The sequence below is a fragment of the Dicentrarchus labrax genome, unplaced genomic scaffold (genome assembly GCF_905237075.1).
Source record: "Dicentrarchus labrax unplaced genomic scaffold, dlabrax2021, whole genome shotgun sequence".
In the NCBI taxonomy this organism is placed as follows: Eukaryota; Metazoa; Chordata; class Actinopteri; family Moronidae; genus Dicentrarchus; species Dicentrarchus labrax.
In genome coordinates this window covers 8,733,284-8,753,640 of record NW_026136702.1, presented here as the reverse complement: position 1 = coordinate 8,753,640, position 20,357 = coordinate 8,733,284, and the positions used below count along the sequence as shown (strand labels likewise).

General features: G+C 38.1%; 1 protein-coding gene across 3 annotated transcripts in view; it reads right to left on the bottom strand.

Moving 5' to 3' along the window:
* The window catches only part of eys (eyes shut homolog), a 153,996-nt gene extending 143,665 nt beyond the window's left edge, over positions 1 to 10,331 (bottom strand). For 2 of the 3 annotated variants that reach the window (XM_051422200.1, XM_051422210.1), the window contains exons 1-3: positions 10,167 to 10,331; positions 1,902 to 2,798; positions 1,189 to 1,305 (exon numbers count right to left, since the gene is read on the bottom strand). In XM_051422200.1, coding sequence (XP_051278160.1) covers positions 1,189 to 1,305; positions 1,902 to 2,646 — 862 coding nt within the window. In that variant the 5' untranslated portion in view covers positions 2,647 to 2,798; positions 10,167 to 10,331. Of the gene's footprint in view, positions 1 to 1,188; positions 1,306 to 1,901; positions 2,799 to 10,166 lie in introns of those variants that run through there. The other variant, XM_051422219.1, reaches the window with a different exon arrangement.
* Between the last annotated feature and the right edge of the window lie 10,026 nt (positions 10,332 to 20,357).

Sequence of the window (20,357 nt, the reverse complement as noted above, 5' to 3'; positions counted from 1 at the left end):
AGACGGTGCTGGAAGTAACCTTGAAACCACTTCTTCAAAATAATAAGCTGAAAGCATGGGCTGGACTCGAAAGGCAAAGCTATGACACTTCAAGAATGCTGCCAAGACAAATTGTGCTCCAAACAAAACAATGAATCAATGTGGAGAGCCACCTGGAGTTTTTACTCCAGAAAGTTCATTGCACGCTTGGTTTTACAGCAGACAGTGATATCCAGGGCAACTGGAGAACTATCCAGGTCTTGTAACCCATTTGTCTGTGATACCCATTAACCTAACTGTACATTACTGGAGCAAATGAGACTCATTACCTAAATAATGGGTGAAGCGGAAATGTCTCATAAACAAGCCCACCAGATCATGAGTGCCACCCAATGCTCGTAGATGAGCCTCCAGTAACTTGTCTAAATCACACAGAAACACAATTTAGCTGCCAATAAAAAATATGTGACGATTGTGTCCAATTCCCTTTTATAAATTATTCATGAGGAGAGGTATTAGCATACTTTAGCTCTGACTTGGCTAAAGTGGGCATTGTAAGTTGAACAGACCACCAAAATCATGAGCATAACACTCACTGATTTTTAGTAGAAATGATAAAGAATAGAAATCTAACGTTGAACACGCCATTTTTTTTCTAGCAGGCTCACAGAAGTTGACCAGTATCAAAGTTCTGATTTAATATGCTCAGCAGAAACAATATACAGTAAATCCCAGTTTAATTGATTGCTGTAAACCTTTGTTTTATCAACTGCGACATGCTCAGTTAGCCAGCAGTTTAGCACTGGCTTTTTACAACCGCATGTCACTGGTCGTAACATGAGGTATTTGATTTGAAGAGGCCGCTTCATATATTATGATGACAAATGTAACATCAAGTGGGATTTAAAGCCCACAAGGAAATGCTGATCTTTAAAAGATATATGGCTTTTGTAGTTTTCAGCTTTAACCTTTTCCAAAGATAGTTGCCCCTTCGAGGCAAAGAACATGGTTGTGCATGTGGAACTGGGATGCAGCAAAATCTTTCCCACTGCCTTTAGTAAACAGCATCATGAAAAACTGTTGATGATTCGTCTGCCAGGAATCAAAACTGTACAATGGCATTCAAAGATGGTGTTTTCATTGTCAGACTGTAGTGACAGATGATCCATCTATATTATACCAACATCTAGCTGAATACCAGCTGCTTACCAGAGAATCCTGTGTCACAGATGCACTTGAAGGAGATAGGCATCACTGGAACGCATGCCCCATTTTCACAAATTCTGGCACAGTTTTCCTTCCCAACAACGTCAGAGCAGTTAACACCTAAAACAAATGGCAATTCAGTTGATTACTACGGAGAAACACGCAAAGATAAAAAAAAAAGAAAGATATGCCTGGATCATGACGTTTTTGTGCACACACAAAGTTATAGATGCTGCTATTCATTTGAATTTCTAATTGAGAAAATAAAAATGAAAGTAGAACTGTATATAATACTGCTGAAGAGAGTACATGTTGGCTGTAAAGAGATTAAGAAAGAAGTCATTTGGAATGCAAGCAGATTTAATATTAACTCTGTTTGCATTACATGTGAGTGTTGGGGTTCATGCTGAATAACTTGATGTGCCCAATAAATATATAATTGAGAAGGCAGCTTGCATTAAAATTTAAGTTACCTTTATAATCTTTCAATTACTCCCACTTAATCTAAGGGTAAAATTCTGTGTGCATCCATCACATTATACAAAATATACAAACATGATGGGTTCCTCTAGGGGGATCAAGCTCTTTCATGCATACATTTTAAACAATTTCATTACATTAGTTAAAATCAATGAAGTGTAGTGAATTTTTAGGTGTTTCTAGTTCTAATTTGAGAGAGCGCTCAACAAACGGGATTTGTGGGGTTTTGTCCTTACCTGTAAAATGTGGAGGACAGAGACATTTATATGTTCTGTGGTTTGGATCTGTGGATCCATTGCTCAAACAGACTCCTTTGTTTTCACAAGGGTTATCCAAACAAGCATCAGACTTTTCACAGAACCTCCCAGAGTACTGGTGGTGGCATCGACAGTGGTATGCACCTTCCCAGAGGCCTGTTTGACAAATACCGTTCCCTGAGCACAGTCGAAGCAGAGGAGAAGCCTGACAAAGTTGCGCTTTAACAGACACATTGAGCCTTAACCCCAGCTTGCACAGCTGCGTGTCTCCCTCATGCAGAGCGATGAAGTAATGGTGACCCGGGACGAGCCACTTGGCCTCAACTTGTTCGCTTTCATCTATATTGTGGGGAAAAAGAAACTGATCTCTCATCTGTCTATTTGTGGAACAGCTTTCAAAGCTGTCTTTTGACACATTGAGGAGTCTAATGCCATATGACTTCAGTGTTTCATCAGCAGACATCAACAGTTTGTCTCCATGTTGCAGCTGAAGTGGGCATATCTGTGGGAAGTTGAAAGGGTGCTCAATTGACTCCTCTCCCCCGTGAGAATCCCAACACTCAGAAACGCTCCTACAGATGTTTCCCACAAGAGTCCAGTTTATTTTGATTGCGTGTTGTTTAAGGTGCCATTCAAGTGAAGCTTGTCTGTTGCAAACTCTCTGGCAGTGGATCATGTGGACAGCCACAAAGACGGCAATCAAGTGAAACGATGGTGCTCCCATGTTTTCACTCTCTTACTATTTGATTCAAATCAATCTGGGACTTTTAGACGCAACTTGTGTCATCTGGAGTGTGAATGAGGTAAATGCGTTGTATCATACTTCATGTAATGCTGTTTCATGTACTCCAAGAGGTCCACATGAATAGTAGTAACCTGAGGAGGACAAAGATTGTGATTAATGATTTGCAAAAGCACGTTGATTTCTACAAAACCTAATATCTAATTTCTACAGCTTAAAACAAACTTAAAACAGGACAATAGACACAGAGACCACACTGCTATCATAAACACTTTGTTTCATCGTAACACATAGACTTCAGCGAGCCTAGCAGAGCTGTCATAATCATATGCAGTGCTGCTGACCACCAAGTGTGTCACAGCAGCCTCAGCTTCCCTGAGGTTTCTACAGAGAGTGACAATGTCAGATAAAATATTCTCTCTCCCCTGCCGGTGCCTCAGTGTCTAGCAGTGAGATGAGTTAAAGCAGACAGCATTGTCTTTTTCCCTCAGGCCCTTTTCATACGTGTGCACAAGATAAAACAACAAAGTAGAGAAGCCTCCCTGCAAGAAAAAAACTCTGCTCCTTGATCAGCTCACAAGGGCTGATATGAATAACTGCATGGTGATAAGTAATAAAACGCTGAATATGGAACACCAATATCAATAGAAGGGGGAGTGATAAAGTGAATGAGATTGCAAGTATTGTCACGAGGGCTGTGCGGGCACCCCGAAGATCTCATTTACATGAAATGAGGTTGACTATTGTGTTTCACTGAACAAATCGGAAAGCTGTCACCTGATTTCTGAAGAAAAGAGAAATTTAAATAAAGAGGACAAAAAGTGTAAGTGGTTTGTTAGTTTTTTTTCCAGAATATTCATTATGAGCAACAGCAGAAGAATAGCAGATAATAATAGTAGATTATTTATTATATTTATATTTAACTTAAAACAACCTAACTTAAAGCTGCTCTTATCGATATTTTATATGAACAATGAATCAAATGACTATGTAACCTAAACAGAGAATTATCCGTTCAGTGTTTTAACATGTTTTAGCTTTTTTACTGCATGGTGATTATGAGAGAACCGAACTAATTAAAGCCAACCTCCAATATGACTTTATAACCTTAATGAATATTTGTACAAATGTAACTTGTATTTAACCTAAATTTTAAAACCACAAAAAATATCCCTTTAATATAGGCTAATCAATCATGTCTGTAAGGTTCCATATTCCACAAAACTTGCCCAGAAAAAGACTTCCAGCAGTTCGGTTCAAATCTGTCTGGAGAAATGTCAGATAATTAAGAGAAAAACTCTCAATTTTTTTCATTCAAGGGGGTAATTTTCTTCCGAAATGTGTCCAGAACATTTTAAGTAACAACTCAACAAACAAAATCAAAGCCACAGCCAGCGTGGTCTATTATATAACAGTAATAACAGCCAGCATGCTGGCAGATTAGCATGCTTTCTCATTAGTGGAAGTGCTAGCCTCGTCTTGAAGGTTGTAGAAGGGTTAAAATTTGAGGACCCCTGGTCTGCGAGCAAATAGGAGAGGAGTAGGGTCCCCATATATGAGATCCTTTTTATTTCCTGGCATTCAGCATATACTAGCCCTACTCTGCTTCTGATTGGTTTGTGTTCGTTAATTGGTTTAATTGGTTAGGTTAGGGCTAGGGTTAGGCAATCAGAGACAAATAAATGACAATAAAAATTATAATAATTGTTATGTCAGGAGAAAATAACATTTATATTAGCCCTATAAAACCATGCGAAACAGATAAATAAACCTCTCGTGTGCTGTCAGGGTTTGCACTGCTTGCTGCACTACCCCCAACTGACAAAAAAAAAAACTTGGCAATTTGCCTCTTTTAGTTTTAAACCACTATCTTGCTTCCTAGCCAAGATAGGCATCAATAACAATGACATACAGGCTAACAACATAAAACTGACAAGGTGAAATATGCCACAAGATCATAACTAAACAGAAATGTGATATAACATTACAAATAAAATTGATAATAAGAATCATATTAAAGATAATATCCCTGAAACAACCTAAAGCTACACCTAAAGACAACCTAAACGCAGTCCGAATCAATAAGAAATAAATGAAACAAATCTAAAACTACCAAATAAATTAACACTAACACCGGATTCTAATATGCCCAAAAACAATGACAACCACAACAGTTTCTGCAGCTATGGGATACTGAAGTAGTAGTAGTGTTGACTGACATAAGTTGCCTATCACAAGTAATGCGATTTATTACTGCTGATTGCATTATAATGGATTTTTATAGTAGCTGCCACAATTCAATAATACACTGCAGAATAATACACATAATACAATGCACTTATTTTCACCTCGTCTGCCAACCATAACAAGACCTTGGTCACCATGACAGCAATCCTGTCTCACCAAGATCTGTAATCCAAAGTTGGAGCAGAGACAGCTGGGATAAAAGACCATCTTATATCACCATGCGTGTGACAGCAAACTGGAAACGTCAACAAGCAGCATGAGTAATAGATCGATGCTAGAAGAAACACTGTGGCCAGGGGAAAAAATTGCAAGAGGAAATACTGCCAATTCTTTTTCCCAATTTCCACCAATATGTAACAAGAAGGCAAAAACCATGCAAAGCCTATGATTTATATTTTAGTCAACACGTTTGATCCCAATCCTTTTTTTTTTTACGATAACCTCTAATACACTACTGCTAATTTGTTTTAGTAAAATCCAAAGTGAGATATTTAGAGGCTGTTCCAACCCTCCACAGTTTGCATGATGAATGCAATTTAGACCCAGAAGCACATTCATCCTTCTTAACTGTGCAGTGGTTCAAATCCATTTAATCTGATTCAATACTAATTCATACTATTACAGCAATCTATACTGTTGGTCTCCACTTAAATAAACCAAAAGGGTTTTTTCTGGGATAATAAGACGCCTTAAAAGGTATTGATCAGTAAGGATTAAACTGTGGGCCACACACAGCAGTGGTTCAAGTAATAAGGGCCATGGGGTCAGAAGCAAGGTCATGTGTGTGGGGTCAACTAATTGTCTCCCACAGCCTCCTGCTTTCATTATAGCTCAGTTCAACCCATATTTTAGGATGCCAACCACGCAGGTGTGCAGAGGGCAATGGATCAAGGGAGCTGTGTAAATCCTGACTGATGACTCAGAGAGACACTGAGAGGACACAACAAATGATCACATCAAACTGGTAGGCCTACATGTCACAAATAGGCTACAACTGCTGAAATACTCGGTCCATTAATTAATTAGGCAACAGACAGAAAATTAATCTGCTACATTTTGGAAAAAAGATTAATTGTTTAAGTCATCATCAAGTAATTTGTCTCAAATGAGACAAATGTGTCTCAAAAGAGAATATTTGCTTATTTTCTTTGTCTTTTTTGATAGTAAACTGACTATTTGTATTTCCAAATTACAGATTAAAGGTCCAGTGTGTAATATTTAGGAGGATCTATTGCCACAGATGGAATATAATATTCGTAGGTATGTATATGTGTAGAATAATCACCTGAATATAGTGACTATTTTCCTGTTACCTTAGAATGAACCTTTTATAAATACAGACACCGTCTTCCATGCAGTCCGCCTTGTTGAACCTGAAGAACTATACCACTTTAAGTCCAATGTGTAGGATTTAGTGACATCAAGCGGCAAAGTTGCAAATTGGAACTAACTGACCACCGCTCACGTCTGTATTTGACGGCCTACGAATGGGAACGGGCTGTGAAGTGTGCAAGAGAATCTACAGTGGCGAAAGGCCTTATCCAAAGCCAGTTTCTGGTTTGTCTGTTCTGGGCTACGGTGAGAACATGGGGGACTCCATGAAGACACCCACCCTCACAATTCTTATTTTCAGGTGATTATACACCCTTGAAAAAATACCTATTAATATTATATTTCATTTTTGACTATAGATCCTCCTAAATGTCACACGCTGGACCTTTATAGTATGTCAAATGTCAGCTTGGGTCCTGGGAAGTTGTGAAGGCTAAATTAAACATTTTATAGGCTAAATCATTTATCAATTAATCACGAAAAAGATCAGCATCTTAATTGAAAATTAGAATTAGAATAATAATTGGTTGTAGCCCTGTAGGCTAAATTCCATTAAAAATAAGCACTAGATGTGCCATTCCACATAACAAAGCTCCCAGAATACAGTTTGATCATAAACTAGGCCGCATCTGAAAACATTTGCTAACTTGCCATCTAATGAGAAAAAAAAATTACATTTTCTTTTCCCTGCACAAGTAGCAAAGTTTGGCTCATTAAGCCGTCGGTGCGATGCACAGACGGTGATGAAGATATTGGCTAGTGAGTGAGGCGCAACTGCTAGTTACAGTATAATGACACTTATGCAAGAATGAGGACGCACAGGTGTAAGTTGAAGCAAACATTGTTGAGATAAACAGGCAAGCCTCCTTGTATATGGTAATTTCTCATTATGATTTTAGAACTTCTCAGACCCTGACAGCTGCAGTGACTGAATGCTGTTGGTGTTTGCTATTGTGTTGTGTTGTGAGTGCACTGTACTTTTGTTTGCCGGCTCAGGGACTTCTTGGAGGGTTGTATTTGTACTGCATGTTAAATAAAGTAGAATAAAAATGTCAATTCAAGTTGTAAGCCTCCTACATTGATGAGATATGCGGTGTTTCTGTCATTACATATCCCTCAGGAGCATCAACAAAGAAAGAGCCCTTTACAAATCTCTTGAAGCTGCCAAAATGATTAAATCAGAAGGCGAAAGCAAACCATCACTCCATGTTCTTCTCCATGGTCTTTTTTTAATCTCACCCAATAATTTGGCAGAGCAGGAGCATCATTTGTCAGCAGCATGCCAACTCATTTTAAAATACCAGTCCTTTCTCTGTGAAAAATAAAACAATCCTTTGGAAAGTTATTTCACCTAAAAAAATCTCACTGCAAAGTAAACACACAGGCTTTAAATCAACTGGCACGGAACTCATTTCTCTGTCCACTCACCGTTAAACAGTCTATTTCTGACAACGCTATAGTGATGGATTTGGTAGATGATGTCCCATTTCAGAGTAGGTTAGAGCAGAAAGAGGTCAACTGCCATCATCATTAAGTGTGTTGGAATGCAGACATGTTTCTGAACACATTTACAAATCAAAAGCACTTCAGCTCCAGGATTTGCAATAAAGGACTAGAAATATTATCGTTACTAGATCTTGTGAAACATAATAACTCTAATATCCTGCAGCTAAACTTCAAACCTATAAAAATCAGTTTATTTTTTGATGTTCTATCACCACCAGAATGCCACTAAAACACCACTGAGCCATTGATGTCACTACGGAGCCACTGAAGGACTGATAAGCCACACACCAGCAGGCAGCTGGCCGCAGCTGCTGCCGGACTGATCACTTGCAGCTCCCTGGGTAGCTATCTGGATCACCACTAATCAGTTATAACAGTGATGAGCATCCGGGCCCCAGGAACCATGAAAACCAACCCCCGAATCAATTTCCTTACACTAAACGCAGTAATTGATGGTAATGGAAAAGCCAGTTTGAAGTGAAATTTCAGGACTGTTTTGTGAACCATTAACAAAAAGAAAATTATATCATTTTGAATTACATCTCAGAATGGAAAAGTTGCAATTCAAATTCACCAATATAGCTAATTTTTTTGTTCTTTCTTTGTTCTCTATAACCCCAAGCAACATTTCAAAGAACTGCAACCTCAAAGACGGTATAACCATGGGTTAAATTAGGCCAGAGCAAGCAGCAGCACAGCTACGCCAGCATGACTTCACTTCTATGAATTGCTAATTTTTGTTCAAGGCAATACCTTCATCAGTCACTAGCCCCCCTGTAGTATAGACTAGTGTTGCCTGTTTATTTGGTGCTCTGGAGGAGAACCTCAATAAGGCAAGGTTGTGCGTCTTTGTTTGTTTGTGCCACTTGTACAGCGCTTAGGGGAATTGCGGTATATACTCTTTCAGCCACACAGAGCCTTAAGAGCCCTACAGAAAGGAAATGCTGCAGGTCTACGAGGCAGCATCATTATCCAGTGGCAGGTTAGTATATAGTACATCTGCGGACCAGAAAATTGCTTTATGATTTTCTCACCGTAGCAGGCAGGTCAATGTAAAAATTAAAAGTTTTGTTTGATGTTTTTTTTCCCCCCCACCTTGGTGTTAACAGGTGTGGTTGCTGCAGTTAAAACAGTTCAGCTCACTTCAATCAGGCAACACCTTCACCAAACCCCCTACCTTTCTCCTGGATTGCTCTAGTGCACTCCTTGAAAATATAATCAGCCCGTCTTTTGTGATTTTTTTCTTGTACTTCTTTCACTCTAATATAATCTGAAGCTCAACACAAATGGAGTGACACAAAAGCAACATAACATGAGGCTTAATTCTGCTAAATCTTACAATACAATATTACTTTGTATCATGAAAATACAACAAAATGTTATTAAGATACTGAACATGTTTCACAGTTTCTAATGGTCTGCTAATGATCTAAAGTGGCCCTACTGTTCAAAGGCATACAATTTAGTCCCATCACCAAATAATCCAGCATATAAAGGCTACAGTATGTCACAATTATTGGTTTATATCATGATATCAAAATAAATAACTACAGTATCTGGGAGCCCTGAAACCTGTGGTGATCACCTCCTAATCTTCCAGCAGAGATTGCAAAAGTCTAAACATTTACAATCATCAGAACTGCAATAATAAAAAACACCCTTGTTGGAGATATTTGCTGTGTGCTTTCTTGTGTCACCTGATTTTTAAACTGCTACAAATAGCACGAATACACTCACTGTAGAAAAAAAGAGGACAAATAGGTCACGTCTCACTGTTGAGCCCTATTAGCGTCATAGATTGTGTAATATAAATATACAGTGTTTGATTTTGATGACCTCTGGCAGTATATGAGGAGGCAGCCTCATTCATTCAGGCATTCAGGCACTCAGGCCCTTATATCCACCGCAATGTGTGTGTGTGTGTGTGTGTGTGTGTGTGTGTGTGTGTGTGTGTGTGTGTGTGTGTGTGACTCAGTAGAGAGGTTACAGTGATTTTATGCTATTTTCCTCTCTTGTTGTTACTGTACAGCAGTGTGTCAGTGGAAAACTAGAAGACTGTATGATCCAAATGGTCTGAGCAGGTAAGTGTGTATATCACAGTCTGAGAGAGTCCACCTGCTCTGGCCTGTCTGTCGCGAGTGTGGGCGAAACTGGCTGGCCAGCACACTGCTTCTCACATATGTAAAGCTGTAGCAGGCCTGCAGCCAACGGGGTCTGCATTGAACAACAGCTTAGCATTAAATTCAGCCGACGCGTCTCTCTGCCCCCATTCTGCAGAGACGCTAGGCCCGGGATTTACAATGGACGGGTAATCTGACTAGTAGGGCGCACGCATGGACCATCTGCCGCTGTGTGCGGAACACTACAACGACGTATCTGCTTACCGACAATTATTACACTGTAGGATGCATGCTCACCATTAAGTTGAGAAGGTGGTCCGCCCTGGGACGGCGATTTGTGACATCATTTTGGAGAGTTACTCAGAGCTGAGATGTGTGTCTCTCTGTCTCTCTGTCTCTCTCTCTCTCTCTGGGGGATATGACAGCTGAGCCGTCTTAACGCGCGCAGGAGGAAACATGTTGCTAAGGAAATGTGATCAGACGCTGAGGGCTGAAGGCGTGCCTGCTTGCGGAGGAAGATGGACCTCCGGGGCAGGGTAGGGCGGGGATACAGCCTGCCTGATTGATTATTTAATTAGGCTTAACTAAATATTCATTAGCCAGGCAGAGTCATTATCTTGTGTAAACAACTGAAGCTCTCCCAGTGAATGAAAATGATTTTATATTGTACCTGTGGTGTGGAGAGGGGAAAATAAATATACAAACAAAGCTGTCAGTCTGGATTGTCTATAATTAGACCCTAGCAGATCTGGATAAGTTAACACATAATAATAACTAAGACCCAGAAACTATTAAACTACTTTATTCAATGCATTAATGGCTATTTCATACATACAAATAAATACACATTCCTGTAATATGCTGCCATGCACATGCCTGCTCAAATTCTCAGGCTGATAATTAAATGAAGATTATTATTAATGCAGCCATTCCAAAACTTGAACACTGTAGGATACCAGTTTGTAATGGATTACAGGAATAGTTTAGCACAACAGCCAGAATAGCTGCTTAGTTTAGCATAAAGAACACCATGTTTGTGTCTTCATTTTTATTATTCTATTATTATTATTATTATTATTATTATTATTATTATTATTATTATTATTATTATTATTATTAAGTAAAATGTTTCTGGATTGTATTTAACAAACAGGCCAATGTTACAGGATCATCCTATTATTCTGTCTTGTATTAATTAATGAAACATAGAACCAACTCATTATACATGTCTGTATATACATTATACAGACAGGAGTATTGATCTCATCTACACACAGCAAAAATGCTGCAGCATTTAAAGGTGCAGCGTGTAATATTTGGGAGGATCTGTTGCCAGAAATGGAATATAATATTCATATGTATGTTTTCATTAGTGTATAATCACCTGAAAATAATGTAAGTGTCTTTGTTACCTTAGAATGAGCCACTTTTATCTACAGATGTCACCTTCTGTGGAGGCCGCCATGTTGAACCGCTTTGTTTCTACAGTAGCCCAGTAGTTTCAAGGACACTGTAATTCTCCTTTGTGCTTGGAAGGGGAGGGTGAAGCAAGGGAGTTGCAATCTAACTATACAGGTATTTGTCACTAAATCCTACACACCGGTCCTTTAAATCCTCATACTTTAATGCACACACATATACATACACATACACACAAACACAAACACAGGGAGTGATTCCACAGTGGTATTGTATTTATATTATATCTAATGTTTATTTGCTCAGGGAATGTTTTGACAGCTTGTGTATAATGTTTTTTACAATGACCTACATCCCCATTCACTGTAGAGCCACATTCACACCAGGGAGCTGCTCTGCAATCAGTCTTGTACTGGTGGTTGCTGCACAACAGCATAACTAAGGGGTTAAGTGCCTTGCTCCAGGGCAATTCGGTGGTAGTTGCCGAGGGAGAGGAGAGTGTTGGCCATTTACTTTCCTTGCCCAGATTCCTCCAGCTGGCCAGGGATCCAACCTGGACACTGTCCATTCATAAGCCTGTTACTGGAATGCTACCGCTGTCTGTGCAGGAAATGTACCAGTGTCCCTAAGAAAATCTGTTTAGTTATTCAGAGAGACAATTTGCAATGGCACCAAGATTTCACTGACATCATCCAATGTTTTCTTTTTTGGTTTCATGCAGTAGGACACAGATTGGTGGTGCACCCAGGGGCCATTATAAGAGCAAGTTTTTTCACCAATAAACAATCTGTGTAGGGTACAGAAACACATCAGAATTTACTACAATAAAATAAAGCACAGTTTTTTATAGGCACATGTCCAAAGCACTGACATGATTCTCTGACCCACTTTTAAGCCCCACCAGTTGAAAAAACACAGAGCGAGATGACAGATGTTTTCCTAAAGGTCACTGGCTTCTGTTTCACCTTACTTTTCTTGATTGTTTGTTCACAGTAGGATTCACAAGACGTCTCATTTTTTACAAGTACTTTCCTCTGTTGTTTATGCTCTACACTCATTTTGCCCTCTGCAAGCTCTCGCCCTACAGAAGCTCTGAAAATAATAATCTTGCCAGTAGTCAGGTTCAAGTAATTTCAGGATCAATTTAAAGATGCTCTTATCAAAATACATCAGTATGAAGCACCTGCCTGACCTTAAGATTTGACATATTCTATCTCCTATGCTTATCCTGGTGAAAGACATTTAAGTTCTCAAATTTGGTTTGCTTCCCCACTGTGACTAGATTAACGAGCTGCCCTTTTGCTTGTAGCATTGGCCATATTTCCTGCAGCTTTAGGTATCTTCATTAGATACAGAAATATTGACCTTCAGTGCTTTTTATGAGAATGTACAACAGAGAAAAGCAAGCATTTATCTATATAGCTCTGCAAACTATTCTCATCATTCCATATCTTCTATCTTTGTATTGTCTAATAGCTGGCAAACTTATTCTCTTATGTTCTTATGTTAGGAATTTGCTTTACATCTGATTCCTATTTCTAAATTGGGTCAATTAATTTACAACCAGTGTAGTGAATTTAAAACCACAAAGCCATGTTATATATTATGCATTATTTCTGTCTATTAAAATTATCATTAAAACAGGAAATGAGAGGATAGTCAAAATACTTTATTGTACTCCAGTAAAATGTAATGATTGAGATTATGCAGAGACGTGTTTGGTCAGTGCTGTTTGATCCAAATAACAGTATGTCTGTTATTAACACACCAAGAAATATCTAGGAAGCTTATCATATTTTATTGACTGCAAAAGTTTACAGGTTATCGGGTGCATACTGCATAAAGCCAGAAAATGGGCATTGAGTACATAATGAATTTATTTTAAATTGCCTAAAAGTGTTGGCACAATTAACTTTAAAATAATTACATGAAATATTACAAGCAAATCAAACGAGAGTTGACGATAATTGATCAGCAGTTATTTCTGGTACTTTTTAGCACCTTGCTGTAGGTTAGAAAGTCTGTGGGCTTGAAGTACTTTACTACAGTATGTGCTGACTCAACAACTTGTTAATCAAGCCCACAGTTATGCACACACAGTCAGCTGCATGGAGCCCGTTGAGAAATACTCAGATCCCTCTTGAATATAGATATAATTAGATTGTTGCACAAGATTTTGCCGGCTGAATTACAAACTCAGGCACACACTGTATGTTCACTAGACAGAATGATGCTGCAGTGTTCAATCTAAGCAATGTCAGAAATTAAAGTTTGACATTCAGAGGTTCACACATTTATACCTATGAAGCTTGTTAATAATATAAGTGGAGGAAAATGTGAATTTTTCAGTTTATTAACAAGTGTCAAATAATATTCCTCTTGGCAATATTGTCAGCTTTTGACTCTAATAAGCAGTGCAAATGTTTTTTTATTTTTTATTTTATTTTAAGAACTTCTAGCCCAGAATGTCAAATATTAAAAAAAAGGCCCAGAAAAGTGAAAATAATGAATATAGACAGACATTACTAAAATGTCACAGAAAACCTTCATAAATTAATTACTGATTCAGAGGCCAAATGGCATGGTGTAATTGCCTGGAAACTTAAATGTTTAAGGTGATAAAATTAAAATATATTTCATAAATTTTGCAGAGAGTTATAGGGATTAATCAACATTTACATGTTGCAGCGCTTTCTGCCCCTGAGTTATGTGACCTTTCCCACTCTCTTAACTGCATACAGCAGAGCTCTGGGGTAAATGCTACTGTACTGCATGTAGCGTATGCTCATTTAATACAAATGCAATATATTATCCTGCAGTTCCCCAAATTGACCCACAAAGAATGTATTCCCATCAGGTTTGGGGGAAGAAAACATGTACAAAATGAGTAATTGTTGCAAACAGAGGGAAATAAATCTGTGTTTACACTGTTAAGAAAATCTTAACAGCCACACAGCAAATACATATAATCACAAATACCGATGGGCAATGTTGCTATTTGGGTTTAGTAAATAGGACAAAATGCGTGCAGCATATACAATTGGATAACACCAAATACGAGAACAGTCACAAACAAATGGTATCATTATCCTGGCAATTGTGATGAAAATTGTATCAAAATGTTTCTCTGTTGCCTAACCTTTACACATTTTTGATTTTCATATCCTTTTAACAATAATCAATCATAGCTGTATTGGAAAATGTGAACTGTAATCGCAGATTGCACTTTGCTGTTTGATTGATTACTCTGAACTGAGTTGATAGAGTAGGGAGGGCACTTGAAACAAGGACGCTGCCATCTTTCTCTCTTTACCTCTGGGATTTAAATATTAAACATAAAGGATGGCAGATTATTATCCCTGTCACCTTGCCTTAAGCAATGATATTCTGTTTTAACAGTGCCATCAACTCCCTGCTGTGTCATATAGTGTGATTTCAGGTTCTCTAAAAAAGACTGTTTATGAGGCAAGTGAGTAAAGGAATGAAACATTTCTCGACAGAGAGTTTGGTCAGGATCATAATCATTGGTTACAGTCTGAAATAGTTAGTGTGAAGTGTGATTAAATTAAAACCATAAATAATAAAAAATGTTAGTACAACAACACTGAATTTAAATCTATTGTTCATGCAGATTACCGAAAGTCTACAGTGAAAAAAATCATTTATGGTTACGTGAAATATATTTTAGGGTAAAATGGCTCTTCCAGTCTTTGCCTTACTGTCGTCATTGTAGAGTTGCATTCAGATAATGACATTTGAGCAACAAAAAAGCAGCAACATAACAAACTCAGAACCTTTTTCCCAGTTTAGCATGTCTTGCTGCAAGAGAAGTATGTGAAGAAGTTATTTCAATAGTTCATGACATGATGCTAAAACACAACAACAAAGAACAGCAAACCCTTTTAGTACTGATGCTAAGCTTATTTTTCTCAGCTAATATGCTCATTAACAGTTAACATGAACGTATTTCTGTCATATATACTGGTCATTTATGCCTACTAGTTTTAAGTCAGAAAAAATAAAGAGTATATTATGTTTATGTTTGATTATGAATATTATTATATTATGAGCATAATCTACGCATCAAGATGAGCTGTTGAAACAGAGGAATATGCTTCCAGCAAACCACAACTACACCACATAGCTCTGAAAGTGACAATAAAATCAATGCTTAGAGGTCAATCTACTTAGAGCCAGTAAAAATTGCTAGCGAGCACTGGGAATAAAGAGCAAATGTCACATATGGTCCCGGTAACTGCACGATGGAAGGAAGGCTAAACCATTTACACAGAGCTGAGTTCTGCATGATTCTGCAAGTTCAGTCTGTCCTCAAATCTGCCAGAGAATGGCATCATGTACCTGCATTTCATGCATTTTTAAAACTAACATCTTTATATTTCCAGGCTTGTACATTTTACATTATGCATTTTTGGCATGCCAACACAGTACATTCCCACCAGGAAGAGCTCATACTTTGTACTTATTTTCTATAGCCCGTTTCCATGACAACATAATCAAAATTCTGTTGCTGCCATCATTCTGCATTACAACAGAGATTGACATGGCATACTAAGGTTCATTCAATCCACTCAACGTTTAAATTGAATATGTTTCTTCATACTGAATATAGAATTTTTACTGATACACAACAATATTCTCAACTTCATAACTACCCTTTAGAATACTGAAATGTTTCCTTTAACTTGTTTGTGTATTTATAATGTAGCTCTAAAGCAGCTTTAAGGCTATAGCTGTTTTAAAAATAAAACTTGGGTTATCTTAAATTCCACAATAGGATAGGGGAGATAGAGTTAGAGACTTGAGTGCTGTGACCATAAATAGACTGAGATGTGTAATATTCTTAACCACTTCAGCAAAAACTTGTTTTCACAAACTTTATTCAGCAAGCTGGCTGATGGATTTCACGCTAGTTTAAGGAAAGCTACAGAGTCAGAGGCATCATATTACATGTATCAAACTTTGTAGTGTCCTAAGAGAGCTATGTGAAATCCTCAAAGCCGGCAAAACATAAATCGACACAGTAGCACTAGACATATCAGTTACTGAGCTCTGCACTCACATGAAAGTCTCAGTCCATGCTGGGAAAATCAGTGAAGTAAAAATGTCACTACCTGTCTATACTGGTGCGCTTTCTGGCTGCATCCTCAAAGTCTTTTTATGGCTTCATATACGCAATCATTTGAATCCAAGCTTCATGACATACACACGGAAAATATACTGTACCCTGGTTTCCTTGACACGGTGTCTTACCTCATAAGACCCACCCAGAGATAAGAGTACACTGTATTGAATAAGAAATGATAGTATAACATAAAAATATTTCATCATAACTATAATTATATGAGCAATGGTAGCACAGTAATTTGTTATGAATGTAGGGAAAAAGAACCATTGCTTCACTCCCTTCTGTGATTAACTCCTGTTATCTAGATATACCATTAACTTCTCACTTTATAATTAAATTAAATTTCTATGAGATGTTTGTCCTTTTAATTAGACAAAAAATAATTAAGAAGTACAATTGCGTATCAGCCATTTCCATCTCCATTCCCAATAAACAACCTTCACAAAACAACTTTTCTGGCCTAAGCTTAACCATATTTGTTATGTAAAAAAGTTATGTTTTTGGCATCAGCTTTTGTGTTCAGCAAAAACACTCCAGCTCTGGGACTGAATTTACATTGATACAGTAGCTCTATCTGTTTTGCTATAGGGGCTATTTGCCTGCCTTGTGCCTTTGCTTTGCCACATTTCCTTCTGCATTGCACTTTAACTCATTCAACTAAGCTTGGAGTTTTCAACTGCCAAAATATTATAAAATATGTAGTCATGCATGAAAGCCTCCAAGTTGTTATCATGGGACGCACCTGTTGCTGTTAGATATGCCAACATTGTTTATTCAGCTTTATTGAGTGGTATTTTGCAGTAAGTGATTCTCTGAGGAGATCATTTATTCAGGTGTGAAGTTGGTAAAGGAGAAGTCAAAAGACACTGAAATGGTACATACACCTTTTGATGTTTGGATAGGCTTGAGATCTGGATGCAATAACACATGCTTGTAGTTTTGTAATAGTGGTCAGTGTTGGGAGCTCATAACTAACTGAGACTCAGAAGAAAATTAGTCTCAATTGGCATGCTGTTGTTATTATTGTTATATTAATTATATCAAGGTGACAGTGCAGTAAAAATAATCATTCGTATAGTATGTAAGTATAGAAAGATTGTAAACATTAGCTCCAGATAAACAGTTTTATGCTAAACAACTGATATGTCACTCTAACTTGCACTCACTCCGAACCAAAGAATTGTAGCCATATTAAATTTTTGCATAAGTCTGTCACTTTATAACGGGATGGGAAAACGTTGATGGTTCGTATAAATGGTTTGCTATAGGTGGCATTTCACTTCACCCTGAGATCTTGTCAGGCTGTAATGGAATATAGAAAATGTAGCCCATGATATTCAGATAACATTGGATTCCACTTTAAATATGTCATCTGCAGCTCAAGAAATTATGCTTCTACAGATATAAATTTGTCCATAATGTCTCTCCTCAAACGTACAAGACTAAATGAAGTCCACCTTTTGAAATGTTATATATATTTAATACTATCCATAAGCAATTATCCCTGCACATCCAATATATCAATTCTAGTTCAGATTCTCTTATGAATATTAATCCACGTAACCCATTAGCAGAGAGAACGGTTCCTGATAGCCTTGAGTTGATGAACCCACTTTTTTTTCCTCTGCTACCGATGAAATAGATTTTCTTTCCTGCCTTTCTATTAAAAGGAAAGAAAAAATAATTGAAGCCAAGTTATAGCCATAGGATCAAGGGAGAAGGATCAAGCACAACCTCCTTTTGACCTAGTTATCAGTCGCCCTGGCCTCCCTCTAACTGAATCATTACATCTGTGGTGTGATCCAAACCAAACGCCACTACTGTCCATTACCCACAGGTGTCTTCACGTCACTTCTGACTTACCTCAGTCTAGCTGTAATTCCCTTGATATATTATAGGATGGAAATTGGATGGGGAGTAGCCATGACTCAGAGTGGCCAGAACATGAATCAAGTTGGATGGAGCATATCTTTGTACCCACTGACACCTGAGAGGTCATTGCTCTTGGAGTCCATAAGCATGGTTTTCTTTCTGATGGCTAACGACAGCACCAACATTTTTTACTGTCATGCTATTATGACAGCTATTTTTGACGTCCTGTGCTGCATCCTCATACTTCTGCTGGCTGTGGACAAACTGTGTGTGTGTGTGTGTGTGTGTGTGTGAGTGAGAGAGAGAGAGAGAGAGAGAGAGAGAGAGAGAGAGAGAGAGAGAGAGAGAGAGAGAGAGATGTTGATAATTAACTGGTGTGATAAAAGTCATTATACCATGACATTATCCCTTACTTGTTTTGTTGAACCTGACTCCAAAGACTATTGTGATGGTCCTTTACAAGGAAATCCATTGCTGAGCACACAGATGATGATGCTTTCTTGCCAAGAGAAGATCGATACCTCTCACATGTCTGTACGGTAATAGGCTACTCTGGTCTATTTTACACTTCCGTTTTGGTGCATATTAAACACACAAGATATATTGTGTTCATCTTTGAGCTTTAGAAGTGCTGGTAGGTGAGTTTTATTACCTTTGGACAGAGCCAGACTAGTTGTTTCCTCCTGTGTCCAGTCTGTATGCTGAGTTAAGCTAACTGGCTGCTGCCTGTAGCTTTGAATTAACTCTAATATTCGGTTTGGGGTCCTGGTGAAGCCTGGATTCTCTTCTACATCTTAAAACTTTACTTTGTTTTATCACCTTGATACCTTATATGAGTTACTGAGCTCTGTAGTCACATGAAAGTCTTAGCCCATGCTGGGAAAATCAGTGAAATAAAAATGTCACTACCTGTCTATAAAGGTGTGTTTTCTGACTGCATCCTCAAAGTCTCTTCAAGTCCCTTCATGGCTTCATATACCCAATCATTTGGATCTGTGCATACTGTCTTATCTCATAAGAAAAGAGTATATAATTATATATAATCAAATAATTTCTTCAAAAAATAATGCCAAGATGAGCAATGGTAGCACAGTAATTGGTTATGAATATAATAGGAAAAGTATGTCTATTGCATCACTCCCTTCTGTGGTTAACAGATTTGAAGCAGTCATCATGTTGTACCTAACTCCAATGACAGTATATTGTGATGGTCCTTTACTAAGGAATCCATTGCTGAGCACACAGATGAAGATGTTAGTCATTTCCCACAGGTGACGCAGTGTAAAGAGCAACACAGTCCACATAAGGATGGGTCAAACAAACTCAGGACTTTGACCCAGAAGACCACGCTTTGTGTCCTGTGTGAAACCAGAAGTCAGTGTTGACTTACCAGAGATTAATGATACATAAACACACGACTTGCATCATGTGACTTGTTGCTGCAAAAGGGCACATAACATACTTTGTTTAACCCAAACTGTGATCTTTTCCTAAACCTTACCAAGTACTTTTGTTGCCTAAACCTAACCGGACTGCGACCGTTTGACAGTGTTAACCACATGTTAATATTGTGATGGTCCTTTACTAGGCAGTCCATTGCTGAGCACACAGGTGATGATGTAGGTCATTTTGGGGAAAATGCTGATTCGCTTTCTTGCCGAGAGAAGATCGATGCCTCTTTGATGGTTGTATGGCAATAGACAAGTAATAGCTCAGCACATTACCCCTTAACCACAACGAGTCATTTTGATACTTCAGTTTTGGTGCAGATTAAAAATGTGAGATATATTGTCTTAATTAGTGATCTTTAAAGGTGCTGGTGGGCAGATTTTATTACCTTTGGACAGAGCCAGACTAGTTGTTTCCTCCTGTGTCCAGTCTTTATGCTAATTTAAGCTAACTGCTGGCTGTAGCTTTGAATTTAGTCTGTTGTGGAAGCCTGGGCCCTCTATAACAGCTCAAAACTTTACTTTGTTGTATCACCTTGATACCTCATGACTTTGTCTAATTTTATGAGCTTAGTGCTCATAAACATGATTTTAAATGACATA